At 35.6% G+C, this 19636-nt stretch overlaps 1 protein-coding gene across 3 annotated transcripts in view; it reads left to right on the top strand.

The window, feature by feature from the left end:
- The window catches only part of LOC124712507 (connector enhancer of kinase suppressor of ras 2), a 119333-nt gene extending 101631 nt beyond the window's left edge, over positions 1-17702 (top strand). For 2 of the 3 annotated variants that reach the window (XM_047242813.1, XM_047242812.1), the window contains exons 15-17: positions 1623-1791; positions 10137-10398; positions 12750-17702. In XM_047242813.1, the coding sequence (XP_047098769.1) occupies positions 1623-1791; positions 10137-10398; positions 12750-12923 (605 nt within the window). In that variant the 3' untranslated portion in view covers positions 12924-17702. The remainder of the gene's footprint in view (positions 1-1622; positions 1792-10136; positions 10399-12749) is intronic. The other variant, XM_047242814.1, reaches the window with a different exon arrangement.
- The last annotated feature ends 1934 nt before the right edge of the window (positions 17703-19636 follow it).

Below are 19636 nucleotides of genomic sequence, written 5' to 3'. Positions count from 1 at the left end.
AACAGGTGATAGTCAATCACCCTGCTGTAGCCAAGTTTTTATTTTGAATGTTTCAGTCACTTTATTTCCAATTTTTACCTTTGCTGTAGTATCCATCAGGCAGGCCTTCGTGAGGCTTACTAGTTTGTTGACAAAATTGAACTCTTCCCGACACTTGAGCATACTTTCCCGATGAAAGCAAGCATATGCTTTTCTGAAGTCAACAAACAGTATGTGTAGTTCTTGGCCAAACTCCCACCATTTTTCTACGATCTGGCGTAAGACAAAGATTTGATTGATAGTATATCTTCCGTGATGAAATCCTCCTTGATATTCTCCAATAATGGTGTATGCCAACGGTTGAATTCAATATATAAGATAGTTTGAGAAGATCTATAACAAATTTCTCTAAAATTGATTTTATAAGTTTATTCGCTTTGCATGTTTTGTGTAATGATTGGTTGATCACTAATCTTGTAATTAAATATCACGAATTTTTGTCATGGTTTTTAGGCTTACCATGCTTTTTTAATCATTTAAAATGAACTACCACTAAATACCAAGATGAGTAACAGCATGTACATCGCTATTTTCACCTTACTTTATACATGACTAGAAAAAGCTAACACCGCCATCAGGGAGTTACAAGGCTTACGTGAGAGCCTGAGAAAACAATATTCAAAAGAATCATCGCTCCCCCTTGTGTCTTTCCCACTTAGGTTGTAATTTTTCCATGCATACATTTAAATTTTCAAATTTTTGTGTTAACTTTCCCCTATCTATTCTTCACATGTTAGTGGGTACAGTATTTTTGACCTCTTATATTTCTTGGTAACATCTTCAATGTGTGTCCGTGTGCGTGTGCGTGTGTGTGTGTGTGTGTGTGTGTGTGTGTGTGTGTGTGTGGTGTTATTATTATTAGTGGCTGTTAACCACGTAAAAGTTTATTGTGTTACTCAACTTGCTGCTGTGTAATAATGGCTCGATGAAGTTATATAATACCAATTGAGCTTTGAGGGAAGTTGAGTTGAAAAAGTATTGAAAAATAATAAGTTGCCCTTTCTTTCTTTCTTTCTTTCCAATCTACTTAATTATCTTTCAGAGTTTTCCAGCAACCCACAATACAGAGCTTTTGAAATTTAAGAATGGAGTGATAAGTTTCATGCAACTGATGACTTCTCATTATTTTCAGATGTACTTTCCATAATAGTGATAAGAATAGTCATTGAAACAAATGATTAGAAATTTCCCTTTTGTGTAATCCTCAGCCTTGCTTGTATGTAAAACTTCTAATGTCTTGTGCTTAGTTGTATGATGTTGATGGGAGAAGAGTATCAGTTCCCTAAACTGATATTCATGACATTGAAAACAATTTTGTAATGATTTGTGCAGAACACAAACAACTTATTTGCAGAACATGATTATTTTGGATGCATAAAGATATAAGAATCTATGAAAGTACTCTCGTATTTGAAATTTCTTATCTACTTATTGTCTGTATGGAATGATAGTCTAGATGTGTAACATACATCACACATATTAAAATTTTCCGTAGATACTGTATGAAAAATTTTATTTTAAAATAACACAAGCCCTTACCGAAGTACCACCACAGTGTACTATATGTTTATTTCATTATATAGCAGGTAGCAGTAGGCAGTGTGGATCTTCTAGTCGGAATTTATCAGCCACGCCTGAGCCAGCTGAAAGAAACAGTAGCCAAACATCACAACTAGCTTTGAACATAAGTACAAACAATTCACGTCTGTGCTTCCCAAACAACAGGGAAGATGGATCAAACCAGCGTGACAGGTATGTGTTACTATTCTGGATGATAAATGCTTGTGACTTAAATTAAATATGTAACCATATTTAACTTGTCGTCAGTTTGCAAAACTGAGACTAACCTGTTTGAATTATTTCCTTGTCAAGAGAAAGACAGGGTTAGATGGGGAAAAACGGACTATAGGAAAGAAAAAGAAAAGTTAATCAAAGTAATGGAGTTACATAACCAGATCTGATTTGTAAGTAACAAGCTGGAGAAGGGTCACAGAAACAAGTTTTGAAAGATAATTGTATAATTAGAAAGAAAGAATTGTATTGGAGATGAAGAAAAATTTTGATTAAATAATTGAGAGGAACTGCACAAGGCTAAAACCAAATTAATGGATAGCTTGAAACTGTAGATAAGTTGTAATTGATATTTTCATTTATGCCACACGGTTTTATTAATCTAAGCAGCTGAAGATGAAATAAATGAATAAAACAGTGAACAGAAAGTTAGTGTCAGGAAATAAACTAAAATGTCATGTTCAGTGGGAAATTAATAGCCTTTTCCTATGGTAAGAATGATTGATAAGACAACACTGATTCTGAAAACACAAGTGTAAGTACAGTTTTGTGGTATTACCTTATACTGTTATTAATCTGTTGAAACATTCCAAATGTGATTGAACATAGAGAAAATGCTTCCCTGAAAGTAGTTTTCAACATTAAGGAAGACATGCATTGTAGCAGCATGCTCCCATATGCTGCGTATGTTTCTATACTAGTGTTACTCAAGGAGAGAGAAAATGTGAAATTTTGTAATGTGGCAACAGGTGGAGGTACAGTACTATATAAATCTGATTTCAAAGGCAAAGCAATCTTAGTGTGGTGTATTATAATAACTGAATGCCCAATCCACAAATCTCATGCCTAAGATAACCTGTCTATGAAATGAATTATGTGCACTGAAATTAAATGAATGGAATGACTGGGATGTAAACCATTTAGACATGCAGGATAATCTATGTATCTAATATGTAGTGACAATTGAAAATTTTGTTAGGCTGCAACTTGAGTTCAGGATTCGTACTTGTTGTGAGCGGCAACTTTAACCATTAGGTTATCTGGTAATGCCTCCAAATTTAACTCGGAACTTTGTTAATTATGTCTCCAAACTACTGCCTGAGGCTTTTCACTGGTATGTGGGAAGGGGGGAGTGTGGCGATGGAGTTGATAAAGGACACCCAGTGCCAATATTCCAGTGGCACTGTTGCCACATATTCCAAAGGAAACCTCTGCTATTTGGAGAACTCTGGTGGTAGTGTTTGGAAATAGGAAGTGGAAACAACGATGGCGATGAAAGTTTAAGTTGGGCTTCGAGGTATGTTCAGATGGCCTGATAGTTAAGATGACTGTTTTTGATATACATGAATTTAGAGTCTGAGTTCCAGCCTGCCACAGAGTTTCAACTATCAGTACATATTCACCACACGTAGTATTCAGCATATCTAAACAGTTTGCATCCTGTGCTGGTTGCACATAGTAGATTATCTACTGGATAATGTGTGTCAACCATCTGCAATTTTTTGAGTTACATGTATCATATACATACAACTATTCATTGATGATTCATAGCAATTACAAGGACCAGATAATTCCACAAAGTTGTATCTAGGCAGTCCAAATACCATGGTTGCTCTGTATGAGTTACCTCTTAGATGTCTAATTCAAAGTCATTGACTTGTGTTAGAGCATGTAACCATTCAATGCTTGCCTTTCCTCGAGAAATTTTAATACTGTAGACCTTATATTTAATGGATCAGGGGCACAAAACAATCTAATACAAACAATTGAGAATATTCTTTTAGTACCTCTTATGAATGTTATGTGATATGATTTCAATGTTTACAGTTGCGTGACAATGATGACCAGCTTTTCAGCTTGCAGCATGTACTCCAGGAATTCCATTGTCTGCCTCTTTGTGACCTTAAGCAGATAAAACACAAACAAACACAGTATTTCATAACAGACACTATCTTAATACTAACATCCATTACCATGTATCGTAGTGAGCATGAGTCAGGGTATTCTGACCATCCGAGTAAATATCAGCACAGTCAAAATCAATCACTCATTTCATTTAAATGCATTTAATTCATTTCATAAAGTGTTATTTTTGGGGCTTGTAGAAGCAGAATGCAAACTAGATCTAAAATTAAATGATCAGAAAACAAAATACACGATAGAGCAAGGATGTTGAGAGGAAAGAGACAACCGATTGTATTTCATAATTGCCAAACATAAACTCACCCGTGCTGAACAGTTCAGATTTCTGGGCCCAAAGATGGGCGAACAAAATCAGTAACAAATATAAATTAAAATGCTAACAGAGCCTACTACTCCACTCATAAACTTCTAAGGTCTAGGTTACTGACAATGAAAACAAAAATTAAGCTATATAACACAATTGTGAGACCAGTCTTAATATATGGAGCAGTAACATTGAGTTAAAATGAAATGGAGGAGCACCAGTTACAAGTATTTGAAAACAAAGATTATAAGAAAATTTTTGGTCCATACTATGATAATCAATTGCAAATGTTATTGGTATCAGTATCAGCCTGTGTAATAGGCAGCTCGATAAGATTTTGTAGGTGACACCCAGTAAGGCAATTCCTCTGTAGGTATCACAAACAAGTAGATTATTCTCCTTAAATATGGAGGACACAATTACAGTTTTCCAATCTGCAGGAATAGTTTCTGTCTTCCAAATTGTTTCTATTAACATCTGTATTTCTAATTCCAGTTGTGGGCCTCCATTCATTTATAACTCAGCATATATCAGGTCTTCGCCACAAGCCTTGTTATTCTTCAATTTCTTTATTGCTTGCTGTATTTCATTTACTGATGGGGTAATATCAGCTTTATCAATTGTATCAGGTTCTTCCAATTTAAAGTAAGAGTGTGGGTTATTGCAGTTGAGAAATTGTGAAAAGTATGTCTTCCTTTTTTTTGTATGTCACTTTTGTTGGTCAATATTTTCCCATACTGTTCCTTTATGAACTGTTCCCTTTTACTGAATTTGCCTAAGGATTTTTTTTTTTTTAATATATATTTTGATACATCTGCCTTGTTCTTTTGATTTTGGAAATCATCCTCTGCTTCTCTGACCATATTGTTATAGTATTCCTTTTTCTTCTGTCTTAGGGTTCTTTGCATTTCTTGGTGGAGTTTATAAGTAGCTGTCCTTTGATGTCATATCGTCCCTTTCTTTAATCCATGCATTCCTCGCATTTCTTTTTTCCAGCACTTTTTTATGACACTTTGTGCTAAACCAAATTTCATTAGGTCTTTTTCTTTTACCTGTGATTTTGGAAGCATCATCTTGAATACAGCTCTTCAAGTGTCTCCATCTGCTTTCGACATCCTGTGGTTCTGTATTGGTCAGTCTCGGTTTTGTTAGATTGCTCTCAATTTCTTTTGTAAAATTTTCTTTTATATTTACTTTCGCCAGGTTTCATATGTTATATCTTGTAATTTCTCCTCTATTTCTGTTTATTTTCCTTTTGAGTTTCACTTTCATTTTTGATATGATTAACATGTGGTCTATGTCACAATCCGCTCCCCTAAAGTTTCTAACACCTTTAATACTGTTTTAGAATAGTTTCTGGATAGCTACATGATCTATTTGATTGACTACCTTTCCATCTGGTGATATCCATGTTCCTAAATGAATGTGTTTATGTTAAAATTTTGTGCTGCTTATAGTGAAACCATTTGTCATTGCAAAGTTTATAAGTCGAACCCCATTATCTGAACTTTCCTCGTGTAAGCTAAAATTGCCGATGGTTGGCTTGTAGATTTCTTCCTTTCGTACTTTGGCATTAAAATCTCCTAACACTATTTTCACATTGTGCCTACTTACAGAGTTGTACTTTTGTTCCAGTTGGCTGTAGAATTCTTCCTTCGTGTTATCATCCTTATCTTCTGTAGGTGCATGTGTATTTAGAAATGTCGTGTCTAACCACTTTGTCTGAATAGTTATGTTGCTTATCCCTGATTGATTATTGTCATCAAAATTCCTCCTACGATCTTCCACTGAGGGCTTCACCCTCTCCACTTTATCAACATAATTTAAGAAATCACCAGTATTACTCCTAAGGGCAGGTACAAGCAATTCTCTTCCTCATTACCACTCTCAAACTCTATTTCTTCATTGGGGCTAATATTATCCTCCTCTATTCTTTCTTTATTTAGCACATTGCCATCATTATCAATTATAAATTCAAATACCTCATCCTCACTACTGGATTTGTCACTGCTATCATCATTACCACTACTGTCCAAACCAGACCCACTGTCACTTTCATTGTCCTCCCATACATGGCTAATTAGTTGATCCTTGTTTCCAGGATTAGACCACAAAGCAAAACATCTGAATTCCTTATGTTCCCTTAAAAATTATCGTCCATTTTGACACTTTGCACATCCTGAGCGAAGCAATGCACTCTGTTTCATCACTTTAATTTTATTATAGTAATTTCGCCCTCCCTTTTTACAGGATGAACATTGCTACCCACACCATCATTAGACATCTCACTAGAATTAGACTCGTCTTACTACTATCATTTACATTACCATTACCTGTGATTACAGCACATTTATATACAAGTGGCTCTCCATCACTCCCTGCTCTAGTGTGAGCTAAAACTGGAGCATTATCTAGTTTAAGTGGTTGGGTCCAGAATTAAAATCATCTCCTCCGTTACTTTTACTCTAATTTCTCCTACCATTTCCGTGCCCTTCTGGCTATCCTCCATTCAACCATTCCTTGAATTTCTACTGCAATTAATCCTGTTCGTCCTATTTACCTGAAATTCTCTTCGTGATTGATTATTGTCATCAAAATTCCTCCTACGATCTTCCATTGAGGGCTTCACCCTCTCCACTTTAACAACATAATTCAAGAAATCAGTAATATTACGCCTGGAGGCAGGTACAAACAGTTCTCTAACTTTCTGAAGCAACTTAGTTTCTAAACCCATAATTATTGATTTGCTACCTAGCTCTTTGTCCAAATATTTCAGTTCGTTTATCCAAAGCTGACAGAAACCTTTCACAGTACCCTTCCTAGAGTCAGATCTCTCCCCTCCCAAAAATTCACTTAAAATTCTGTGCTGCTTCACTTTGGACCAATATTCATCTAAAAATGCTTCCTCAAAGCTTTGACACAAAGTACAGCTATCAGCTACCTGAGATGCCCATCCATAGACCTCCCACAAATGACGGCAAATCATTAAATTATCTAATGAACTCCAGTGTATGCACTCCCTCATATGGTTCAAAATTATTAAATTTCTTACAACCAACAAATGAAGAACTTCTTTGGGACACTACATACTCTTATGCTTTTTTCAGCCAATTTTGAATCTTCATTTTTATTTACTTTTACTAGTTTTTCCTCTACCACTACTGCACACTTGATTTCTACCTCTGTTTCTAAATCATTTGTAATCTGATCAATTTAGTTCTCAAGTTTAACCCTATTTTCAGCACAAAATTTCCTGGCAGCTTTGACTTTATCTTTACACTATTTCTCAAAAGCCTCCACCTTCCTACTATAGTCATCACAAGGCTTCTTTCTCTCTTCTACACATTTACTACTCATTAATTTCTCATTAGTATTATGTGCTACCTTTGTTATCTTTTCTTCACAGTCTTTAACTATAACCTCCACCTTCTTATTTAATTCTGAAAAATTGAGAGTTGGCTACCTTAATTTCTTCTTTAATTTCTTTCTTCAGCTCATCCTTTAAGCTAGTCATATCAGTTCTAACACTACTGTCTTCTTTCGTACACATACTACTCAGACTACTCATAATTTGCCTTAACATCTATTCCACTTTTCCATCTGCCATAAACTTTTGTCTTTGCTGACTTTCACTACTAGGTTCCTCCCTCTTAACCTTAATGATTTCATCCACTTCAGTACTGTTTTCATCCATTTCGCTCACCTCACCATACAGTGTAGATGACACTTTTATCATTCCATCTACAATACGACTTTTGTCCCCATCATTCAAAGTTACATTCATGTCTGAATTATAACCACTATCATCTACAGAACCAGTCCCCATTAAGTGTTTCTGTTCATTTAAAAACTTAACCTCCACAGCTTTGTTATCAATTTTCACATCACTTCCCTGTTGTCTATTCTCCTCCATCACACTGTTATCTTCGTTAAGGCCGCTCATTATGTATCACTTAATATAAAACCGCTTTTGCTATGAAATTATGTTGTTCTTATTCACTCACCCGCTGCGGCATCTTGATTGCCATCTGTACAGCTGCTGCAAGTTGTAATTTTCTCGGTGAGGCGTCTTGTTTATTCCAGTCGGCTGTACTGATTGGCTGCTTCCATAGAACCCTCTCGCTGATTGGCTACTTTCCTACTGTGGCCATGAAACCCAAGCACTGATTGGCTGTTGCATCTCCTTCGTTAAAATCACTGCACTGTAAACACTCTTGAGTTCACTGTTCAAAGTTAGTGAATCCTTGTTTATTGTGCTCAGTTACAATAGTCCTCACTGGCACCATATGTGACGTTCGCCTGCTTTGTTTCCTTGTTGATTGTCCTCGGTGTCGACGTACTGCGTTGCTATACTGGCTGAAAAATGGGGGTGGTGGAAGTTGAACACTACTTTAAATGATGTAGCTATCCAACAGTAAACTATTGTATCAGTATGTTGATGTTTGCTCACAACCTATTAATGAGACTTATCAAAGTTAACCAGTAGTGGACTTGCCATATAACTGTGTATTTTGGGGGGAGGGGGGTTGTGAACAGTGAAAGTAAAGAACTGTGAAACGCAAATGTGCACCTGTCGGCTACAGCACTTAAAGTAGTCTGTATTGAACTTCTACCCCCGATTTTTCGGCCAGTATAGCAATGCAGTATGTTGACACCGAGGACAATCAAAGGGGAAATAAAGCAGGCAAATGTCACACAGTATATCATCTCTCCTACCTTCCAGACTTCACAGAAGTTATCCAGTGAAACTTGCAGGACTAGCACTCCCCTAAGGAAGGATATTTGGAGACATGACTTAGCCACAGCCTTGGGGGATGTTTCCAGAATGAAATGTTTGCTCTGCAGCAGTGTGTGCACTGATTTGGAACTTCTGTGAAGTTTGGGATGTAGGAGACGAGTTACTGGCGGAAGTAAAACCCTGAGGACGGGTTATTAGTCATGCTTAAATAGCTCTGTTAACAGAGCCCTTGCCCAGGAAAGACAAAGGTCCCGAGTTAGAGTCTCAATCTGGCATACAATTTTAATCTGCCAGTTAGTTTCATATCAGCATACACTTAGCTGCAGAGTGAAAATTTCATTCTGAAGAGTTATGTTAATGCCAGTGATATCCTAGCCTTACAAAATTTGTGGCCCCTTTTGGAATCTGAAACACTGCATTTAGAAGAGCAAGTCAGAGTGAACTTTTGCAGTGGCCAAGTCCTCAGTTCCTTGCTATTACGTTCTTGAGTCCATTTAACTGTAGGATTGTTAGTACCTTCAGTTCTATCCTGTCATGCCTGTATAAGGAGCTACCAAAGATAATTAGAAACCTCTGGCGAATTACCCTGCTTCATGTAGTTTGCCACTGTTGATTCCAAATTGTTGTTTGAAAAGAAGTGCACCCTAATATTGGAAAGAGTCTACAGTTTGTCACCACCAAGCTGAAACAGTTTGAAGGGGAGGTGTGTTAATGGATACTGAAGTACCTGAGACAGTGGCAGAAAATTTTGATTGTTGACATTTTATTTCATAGTATCATCAAACTTCAGAAAATACTTCACAATATTCATTGTTGTAATACTGTGGGTTTTTTTGTATGTTATGTACTTTTTTGTTCATTTTACCAGTGGTGGACATTTAGCATAGACTATCTCCCACCTGCTGTTTAATAAATCGCAAAACTCAATAGGATGGAAATTTTTCTTGTAACAGTGCTGGATACGTTTATGTTTGTAAATAAATTATATGTTACACTAATTATAGTTTTATTTAACTCAGGCCAATCACTGCACTTCACTTACAATCTGATGAAAGAGTACTAAGATGTAAAGGTTGTTGGAATGTAATTGCTTGGAATTTTTTGATGGACTCATTCACTATATGTACCATGTCATATTCAGTTTTATAGAACTAAAATGGCTTTAGAAACATTCACAGTAATTCCCAATGTTATTTATGTGCCATAATGTGTGTTGATCATCATTGTTTGTTGTAATAATGCTATTGTAAATCCTGTCTGCAAAGAAGCTACACATTTGAGTATATGGAGATGTTTAGTAGCATTGCTACATAAAAATAAAATGTGGTATTTTGTTTTCAGAAATGGCCATTCTGAGAGAATTCGACTAACATCAATGAGACAAGGAGGAAGTGAAAGTAGTGTTGGCAAGTCACAGCCAAGACCTCCTTTGAAGCCTGCGGCACAGTACCAGCCGCCACCAGCAGCAGTGGCAGCTGCATCCACCCTTGCGCCAGGCTTTGAGATGCACTTAGGTGAAAAGACACCGGAACAGCGGCGGCGTGTTGCAGATATCAGCCCCCCTCTTTCTTCAGCAACAGCAGCAGTGCCAGATCCAGGAAAGGTGAGTCGGTTGCTGATGGCCTTTTGCTGTCGGCTAGCCGAACGAGTCAAGAGTTCTCGTGTGCGCTGGCACCGTCTCATCAAAGGTGCTGTACATGGTGGAGGTATGGGCAGCACCAGTGGAAAGTCAGCTAGAGGTGGTTCTGAACCACAAAAGTGACCTTCTGAAACTTGTAACTTCATTGAATTTATTACATTCAATTTCAGTTGGGTTCAAAAGCTTTTTGTTGCTGTTTGAAGTCTACTGATTTCATGTAAGTCATTAAACTGTTCATGGTGTTAAAGTAGAGGGATGGGGGCAAGTAGGTAATGTAAAGGTCTTGTTTTTTAAACAAAGAAGCTGCTGCAAGTCATTGTCATTTGGGAGCAAAACAGACAGTTGAAAATTAAGGAAGGAAGCTAGTTGTTGGTTTCTGTGAGGAGGTTAGTTTCCATGTCTGCTTAACACAGTATTGTTAATTAAAATAAATGTTGGGAGTATTTTAACTTATATTTAGATAATAGATTCAAAAACAATGTTCTGTATTTGTATGTCCCACATTCCTCAGCCATCCTTCCACATATATATAGTTTCCGTTTAGTGCTTCTTTGCGTTTGGTACATAGTGATGACACTGAGGTGCAAAAACATGCTCTTCTGGAAATTGATTTGTTGCCGTAATACATGGTAGAAAATTCTGTCCCCACAAATAAACATGTGTCATGACTTTTTGAATAAAAAGTATGTGTTAATCTTCTGGCACTGGTTGTGTTATGTTTGATTAATAGAGTTCATGAAGGATATTTGTACATAGCACTTTAACTATGTAATAATTGGAAGAGATACATTCTTCATTTGATTTGCAAGGCATAAGTTTCCTACCTGACATTGCAATGCATCCTCTTCTTCTGTTTGATTGGCATGTGGTACTATAACTATAAATATATGAACAATGCCACATTCCTTGGTACTCAGTGTTTGTGCAAGTTGTTTGCCACATAATGTCTTGGCCATATTTATCAGTTAGCAGTGGAGTTTTGTTGTTAATTATATTTTCAAATCTTCTACAATATAATCTAGAGGAATGATGTTCTTGAGGTAGAAATAAGATTAAAGCTTCTTTGAGATAAAGTGAAGGCTCAACAACATATTTTTTACAGAGGTCCAATAATTACAGTTTGTGAAGGAAGTAAGCTTAGGATCAAGAGAATTAGTGTACCAGATTTATGTGCCAGAGATGTTAGTCATGGGGCTGAAATTTGGCAGTACATTATATATTATCAAGCTGCAATATTACCATGTTGCAGTGCCGATTTCACAGTACTTCCCTTAATTCAGTTTCTCTAAACATTCCACTAAAGGTTTATTAGCCATATATGTTGGAGTACAAAATTAATGTTATGATAAATTGTTCTCTGATGAATTTCACACTTTTATAGCATGTTGTTCTTGCTGTGCATCTACTTGTTTTTTCACTACAGTTTCAGCTAACAACATCTAGTTAAACAGTTCGAAGTTATATTAGGTAAATTTATATACGAAATGTGTGTTCCAAAAGCTTAAAGTTTGAGCTTCCTCCCTATCAAATGTGTTAAAAGATTTATTCGTATTCCTTTATTAGACATATCACACCTTGACCTAGTGTTTGCAATGTACATTGTCTGGCTTGGAAGCTATTACCTTTTACCATGAAAAATACAGGTTGTGTGTTTCAAAAAAAAGAATTGACTGTAACCAAAACTTACTAAATGCACATTTACAGAGTATATCACAAGAAAAAAGAAACATTTCTTGTAATTAAAAAACAGTGAATATCTTTTTTTCATGTACAATAATGTTCTCTTTCAACAATTTTTAAATAGGCATTGTTTCATTGTGTATGTACAACAACATTTTTCAGATTGCCATCATTTAAGAACTTTATTGAAACTGTAACTATAATAACTGTATGCTAAGAGTGTCACAATACTTTTCTAAATTGTATTATAAATGTATAAGGTTACGTAAGTCATTCTTGGATGTTTTTCATCACTCTTTTTTTAATACAATTTGTGTCAGTTTGTGATGCTCTAAAATGTCTTTTGGTCAGAGTTCATCTACCAGTTTCGCTCTTGCAGCTAGCTTGCATTTGAATGCAGGTTTTCTCTGTCATTTATCCTCTTCCTAGTGACATGTTTCTGTGTGCATTTTTCTTTCTTGCTCTATCCTTTCTGCAAGCTGCCATGTGTGACAACACACAACTCTGTCACAAGGGCTGTCTTTATTAGAGCTTTATAAAGTATCCTTTATGTACAGATGTATATGAGATGCATATACCATTTTCTTTTTTTTTACACACAAATTTTATGTTTTATGTTTTTATTGTTTTTTCAGCCTACAATGGGGATCTCGATGCTTGGCAAAAAGCCGGGCCGCCGTGTGCCCCCCTCTCCCACTCCTGACTACCCTGGTCTAGAGTATCCCCCTGTGTTCGAGCCTGAGACGTATACGCTGAGCGACGCTAGCAGCCTGGCTCGCTCCCGTGCCAGGCAGCGTCCCCCCAAGTGAGATTCCCTCCTACACCCCATTTATTTGCACCAGTCAACTGTGGTACAAATCTGAACTAGCATTCCTTGTGTAGACATATCAAATTGGTCAGTCACCTTTAACGGGTGGGCACTTTAATTTACTTAATGATGAAACTGGGCTGTACTATTCCAACAAATTGTGATAGGTGTGACATATTTAAAAAATGTCATGGGACTAGGTGTCGTACAATTTGTTTGTGCATGTTGCATGCTTATTCAGCTGCTTCTGGACTTTTGCCTGACATCCAATTGAATAATTTTATTGCTGAGAATGAAGTAATTATGCACTTTCTTATAATACTCCAAAACACGTCCTCAGTAAAATTTCTGTAAGATGACTCACTTGATTTACAAGATTTTAATGACTGTAATTTTGCTTAATATTCAAGACTGGCAAAGGTGGTGATACACCCATATATTATATATAAAGAACAATGTAATTTTCTTACTTGGTCAGAATTTTCTGTTATGTATTTGTAGTTGTGGAGATACAGGGTACAGTTACACCTCAGTCTGGGAGAACTGAATTTCTGATAATTATTGCTATCTTTGTATACAAAGAGTAATTTATGTGAAACTGTGTAGTGATATTTTGGCTACATGTCTTACGTTGACTATTTAAATCAAATAGTTTATTGTACTTGTTGAGACATAGTTGTTATACAAACACAGCACTGCCCCACCATTTTTATCTGTAAATGTTTCAGTGTAACAATACTGGTACAGTAAAAGCAGAAGTTTGTAGTTTGAGAAGAGAGACGCAGATACGATCAGCATAAACTATACACAAGTAGCATAGTCCTGGCAAGAAAAATGATCAGTCAGACTGACAGAATTCCCAAACACACTAAAAATGGAATGGAGATGATTCCTTCAATAAAAATCTAAAGACTGGCAAAGTATGAACACATTAATGTGAGAATTATCTAAATATAAATTGTTGGGTCAGAAACTAGAAATGTGGAGTGCTGCATCATATCAGATTGAGGCTGTTCCCATCATTTGTGGTAAAATAAAACTGTCCATTGGCAAGTTTCAGAGTATAAGATGAATGCAGATTAAAAGATGAATTTCCAGTGTAACTAAATAAAATGTGAGGAGGAGGAATGGGTTGTACTTAGGTTTAGGGTTGCAAAGCAAGAAACTGGGACATGTACAGCTAAACAGTGGCATCAGAATTTGTCATTTCTCTGTACAGTGTGATCTGTAGTATATTAAGCACAGTTATTTTGTGAATTCTAATGATTGTATGGTATAAATTATTGTTGGACGAAACAAAGAGAGCCCTACTTCATCACAAGTAATGAATCTCCATTGCTTGACTGTCATATGTGTCTCTTGTCTTTCAATTCATTTTGTGATAATGTATCAGCATACTTTTGTGCCAATGAGCACATTATCTTTTGACAACTAAATTTTCTGTAGCAGCTTTGAACAATTTAGTCTGTTCAAATTCTAGAAATTTCATTGAATAAATGAACTCTTTAAAGTTTTACTGCACATATAAATCTGCTTGGACACAAAAGTTGAATTTCAACAAGTATGCCTGTTACCATCATAAATGAAACATTTGGACATCGTGCCTATACTAAACATTTCCACCAATCTTACTGTCTCTTATATCGAGCAACTGTATCATTCACAATACTCCACAAATTATATGATTGTTGATCTCAAAGTCATTATGTATAAAGATGAATAGTGGTAAATGCATGAAAGTTTATACTCAGATGGCACATATAACAAAAGGACTTTGTGCTGAGCTATTTTGTATAAAAATAGAAGTCTTACTCATAAAATGTGTGCAATATCCCAAGAGAAATTTTGATAAAGATGTATTTGAAATACAAAATTATCATGCCACAAGGTTCCATATGCATAATAGTTTGCAAGTAGACAAATGGCAGATAAGTTGTACAAAATTAGATTTTGCGCCTCTTTCTGAACATACTTAGTTTCAGTTAATGATTTTGATACACATTATGAACTTGCCCACTTCCTCAGCACAGTTGAGGATAATTGAACTAAGGGTGCAAGTAAATTAAGTTTATTGCTACTTATCTCAACCTCACAAACAGAAGTACTTAGACCATCATGTACTGATGCAATATGGCTGTCACTTAGTTGTGTATCAGTTCTTCTGCTGAAAAGTAAATGGGTATTATATTCAGGCCAGTGAATATTATTGGAAACTTCTGCTTTTATGAATGTAGTTTTTACAAATACTGTGGCTGAACACTTCTGTTATATCTCTAAAAATCTGAGAGACATTTAACAGTACTACATCTATTGTCATGTTGATGTGAATTAATTTCATCAGGTTATTCAGTTCAACATAGAAACAGTAGAAACTGTATGATGGGGCAATTGAAATGTTCATGTTGGTACTCTTACTGTTTGTCTTTTGTCAGGCTGCAGTAATGATTGATTGCTTGCCTGAGATGCTGATCATTATAGCTCTGTATAGCTCATTTACAAGCTTTTAAAGCAGCTTTAAGCATAGGACAGATCACTGGAAGGTGTAGATTCAGAAACTTATGAAAATTATTGAAAAAGCTTCTAAATACACATTTTGTCTTGAGATTAATTTCAATTTAGTGCAGGCTGATCAAGAACAGTAAATAATAAGTCCCTGTTCTGTGAGAAGGTACCAAAGTAAAATTTCAGGTATTGGTGTAAATAATGGAAGACATGGTTTTAATTCCATGCGAGTTAACTGCAAGCAAACATGTTAGTACTGCACAAGGAGGTATTCCTACCAGTTTTCATTATAACATCAGTTAAAATATTTCATAACAGATCAGCATCTCAGAAACCTCAGACATTCAATGTTACTTATGTGAAACATTCGCATATTTATGTGAAACATTTGCAGACAACTTTTTATGAACAGTAATGCTTTCCCAGATATATATGTTTGCTTGTTTAAGAAAAGGCTCCACAATGATGTCCAAAATTGTCACACATATATTACAGATGATGGAAGCATTGAGCTTGCAAGTATAATAGAATAAATTTTTAGTACTGTAAGACAAAACTGAATATTTTTTGTTAGTCAGGATGTAAGTTTATTTTATTGACATTCATCTTCTACATTTAAAGATCAACTTGTGCCATATTAAGAGAAAAGGGCACAATGTGGTATTGCATCACATTTATCATATGTGCAGCATTGCCCAGATTATAAAAACCTACACTTTGTTATTTTTATACAGAATTATAATGTCAGCCTTATAAAATGAAAACAGTGAAGAAATCCCACTTAATGAGAATATCCTAGTGGAATATGCTCTATGACAAAGGAAAAATGTCTAAGCTATGATGGTTTCAGAAGGTCTTAGATAACAAGTTTATTGTGAAGCAGCACTTAAGCTGTATCCTCTACACGATTAATATTGCTCAGTGTTCTTGGGTGTTAGAACTTCAGTAATTCCAAAGAAGAATTAAATAAGAAAAGTAGTGACGAAGAAATTAAAATGAAACTTTTTAATAAATGGTTTATGCCTACTTTTGGTTTCTTTGCAATTGGCCATTTTCATAGCACTAAAAGGTGTAGGTTCCTCAAAGAAAAATATAGCCCTGTTGTGCAGCTTCTTTCGTCTCACAAAGAAGTACCCCCCTTAAAAACTAATAATGTTTAATAAATTTACAATAGGCCTACAGTAAAATTAAGAGGGTTTTTCCTTTACTTTGTGCCAGATTGCCAGCAAGTTTTATTGTAGCTTTGCCAAAATCATTTTGCTTCCATCATTTGTGATTTTGAAGTTAACTCACATTATGCTTTAGAAATAATTGATAACAATTAGCCTGTACATTTCTAGCTGCCATGTTGTATGTTCTCTGGGAAATGGATTGTGGACAAAACAGTATCTTCTAAACATCAGGACATCCTTGATTAAAATATTCATAAAACTGTATTTTTTTTACTAACACATGTCTCAACAAGAAGCACTAAGCAGATTAATCAAAAGCTTCATTATGTAACAGATTTTTCATTGGTTTATAACGTTATTTTTTACTGCTTGTTTGTCAGATTTAACATTTCTCACTTCCCTTACATGAAAAAGATTCACATTAAAATGCCAATTAACGAGTAACATTGGATTTCTCCTAACCAAGATAGAGGCTAACATCACAATGTAAAGGAACTTTTGGATTTTACTTGCTACTCCAAATACCTCCAGGATCTCCTCCTAATTTTCATTGTCAAGAGCGGGTGCTGATGACTGCACAGTTGAGTGCCCCAAAAACCAATAATCATCATCATTGTCAAGAGATCACATCTTCTAATATGTATCCAGTGGAAGCCTGTCTTTAACACCTTCAGTTGTCTTTCCTGTTTTCTTTTATCTGCTGTCCTAACCATTTTATGAATAACTGGAATTAGTTTGCTGAATAAGTATGTGTAATTCTTCTATAGTTCAAGAAGTAAATTTTACACACCAGACTTTGATGTAGTTTGGCTGATGCATGTAACTCAGTTTTGCATGATTTTTCTGCACGATGGAATATGCTGGTAACTTTTGACTTGGCTTTTTTATTTCCAGAGTTATGCATGCTGTATTGATAAAGACTCTGGTGCACGTGAGAGCCAAATGTCAGAATAATTTTCCACCCTTCATCGTCCCCATTGCAGATGTCTTATGAATGTAAATCTACGATGTTAATTTTAAAATGACTGTAAGAATCAGAAATGTATAGATATATTTACACTATAATATTGTAAAAAAAATTTAATAAATATGTTTTATTGTTTGAATTGTAAATGTTTAACCCACAATGACTATATTATGGTTGGACAGAAAGTATGTGTTTTGTTTCTTGTTATATATTGTGAAACTTTTACCTTAAATATGTATTGTGAAACCTTTACCTTATATATGCTTGCAAGCAATGTCACACTTGACATAGAAACCAGGCGGTAACAGTGCTTGATGATCACTTGTGCATTACATTCACATTTTACATGCAGACACACAGCAATGTGTATTGGTGAAGAAAACATTGTGACAAACAATCTGAGCATCCATGACAGGTAAGCTTATATTATAGAACTCGAGAACTGTTAGTTGAATGTTTATTTTCATATAAAGCTGTAGAACATCCGTGACAACAGATTTGTTGTCTTGCTTGACACTGAGTATGCCAAGTTTGAGCTCCTTGTATCACTAATACCATAACCAAGTTCTAGTTTGATTCATTAACTGTACAACAGAGCAGCTACTGCCATGATCACCCTTGCTTACCCAGTGTAGATATTTACAGTTTTGTTCCACTAGCAAAATCTGCACACAGATTCGCTGATATGGAGTTTATAAAATTCCACACAACATAAGTCTATTTACAAAAGTCAGTTTTTAGTGGGTAGCACACACCATTACCCTACCCCTCCTCAGGAACCATGTTTCTCTAACCTCTCAATATGTACCCCTCCACTGTGGTTGCATCAATGGTGTGGCTATCTGTATCACCAAGGCACACAAGCCTGCCCATCAATGGCAAGGTCCATTGTTTTGGACAGGGCGGGGGGGGGGGGGGTATAGGTTTAAAACAGTTCATTGAGATTTTCATAATAAAATAGAAAAATACATAGATCCACATCTAATTGATTATATTATGAAATCCTCAATGTACCATTTTAAATCTATAACCTACATGTGCAAACAAAAAAATTGTGTAGTATTTCTGGACGCCCAGCGAAGACGCTTTGTAACTAAGGCAAAACTCTGGGTACACAACATAAAAGAAGAACTTAATGTGCAACATGCAAAAAGAATTTTTCTTATGAACTAATGTAATTTATATACAGCTTTTGCAAAAATGGCCAGCACATGAAACTTGTTAAAATGTCTATTGATGGAAAGTATGTGCTCAGTGTGTTATGAGAACATTTGCAATTGTTCTTACCATGAGTAATGAATTTCCAGTTCTTGGACAGCTCATTTAAGTGACAAAACAAATAGTGGAGATGGAAGTTAAATAGCAAATCATGAATGCACCAAAACATACCACATCTTGAAATCTCTCACTACTAAGTAAAATAAGGCTCAAGATATTTCAAAAGTACAATAGCTTCATTCTCTGTGGAACAGTAGCTCAACACAAATAGAGGAAGAAATACTTTAGTTTTTTAGTGTTTGGTTGAAGAAATCTCTTTGGGCAGGGCAAAATGAAAATGATTAGAAACAGGAAAAAACTAAGTGCTGTATTACTTGATGAGCCAGTCATACATTTTCCAAATAATTAAAATCAGAATAATGTACAAGGCAAGTAATTCATGTTTGCAACCATAAGAAGGTGGACTCCTTCAGGAAACTTAAGAACAATTCCGATGGATGTAGTGTTGTTGGCTACTGTCAATGTTTGACAAATAAGAAATATGTGGTGCAAAATAATTGCCAGTTGAATCATACTGGGTGTGAGAATTACATCAAAATGGTATTATGGGTGTTTATTTCTCCCTGCCGGAGCCACAGTTTAGGATCGGAACCAAACTTGGACGACACTCCAGCACAACTTGTAGTATACAGCCTACTCTATCTGAAGTCTATATTCCTGTAAACCTATCTTGTTACCTTCATCCAGAAACTCGACTCTCTTGATAGTGTGATATAAAGACAAGTTATTCAGATGCAGTGGACGCTAATAATATTTCTTGACAAAATACGTTTTAGTGTAGTTTATGCTGGTACT

Source organism: Schistocerca piceifrons, chromosome 8 (genome assembly GCF_021461385.2).
Source record: "Schistocerca piceifrons isolate TAMUIC-IGC-003096 chromosome 8, iqSchPice1.1, whole genome shotgun sequence".
NCBI classification, from domain to species: domain Eukaryota; kingdom Metazoa; phylum Arthropoda; class Insecta; order Orthoptera; family Acrididae; genus Schistocerca; species Schistocerca piceifrons.
This window is presented reverse-complemented; position numbering and strand designations above follow the sequence as displayed.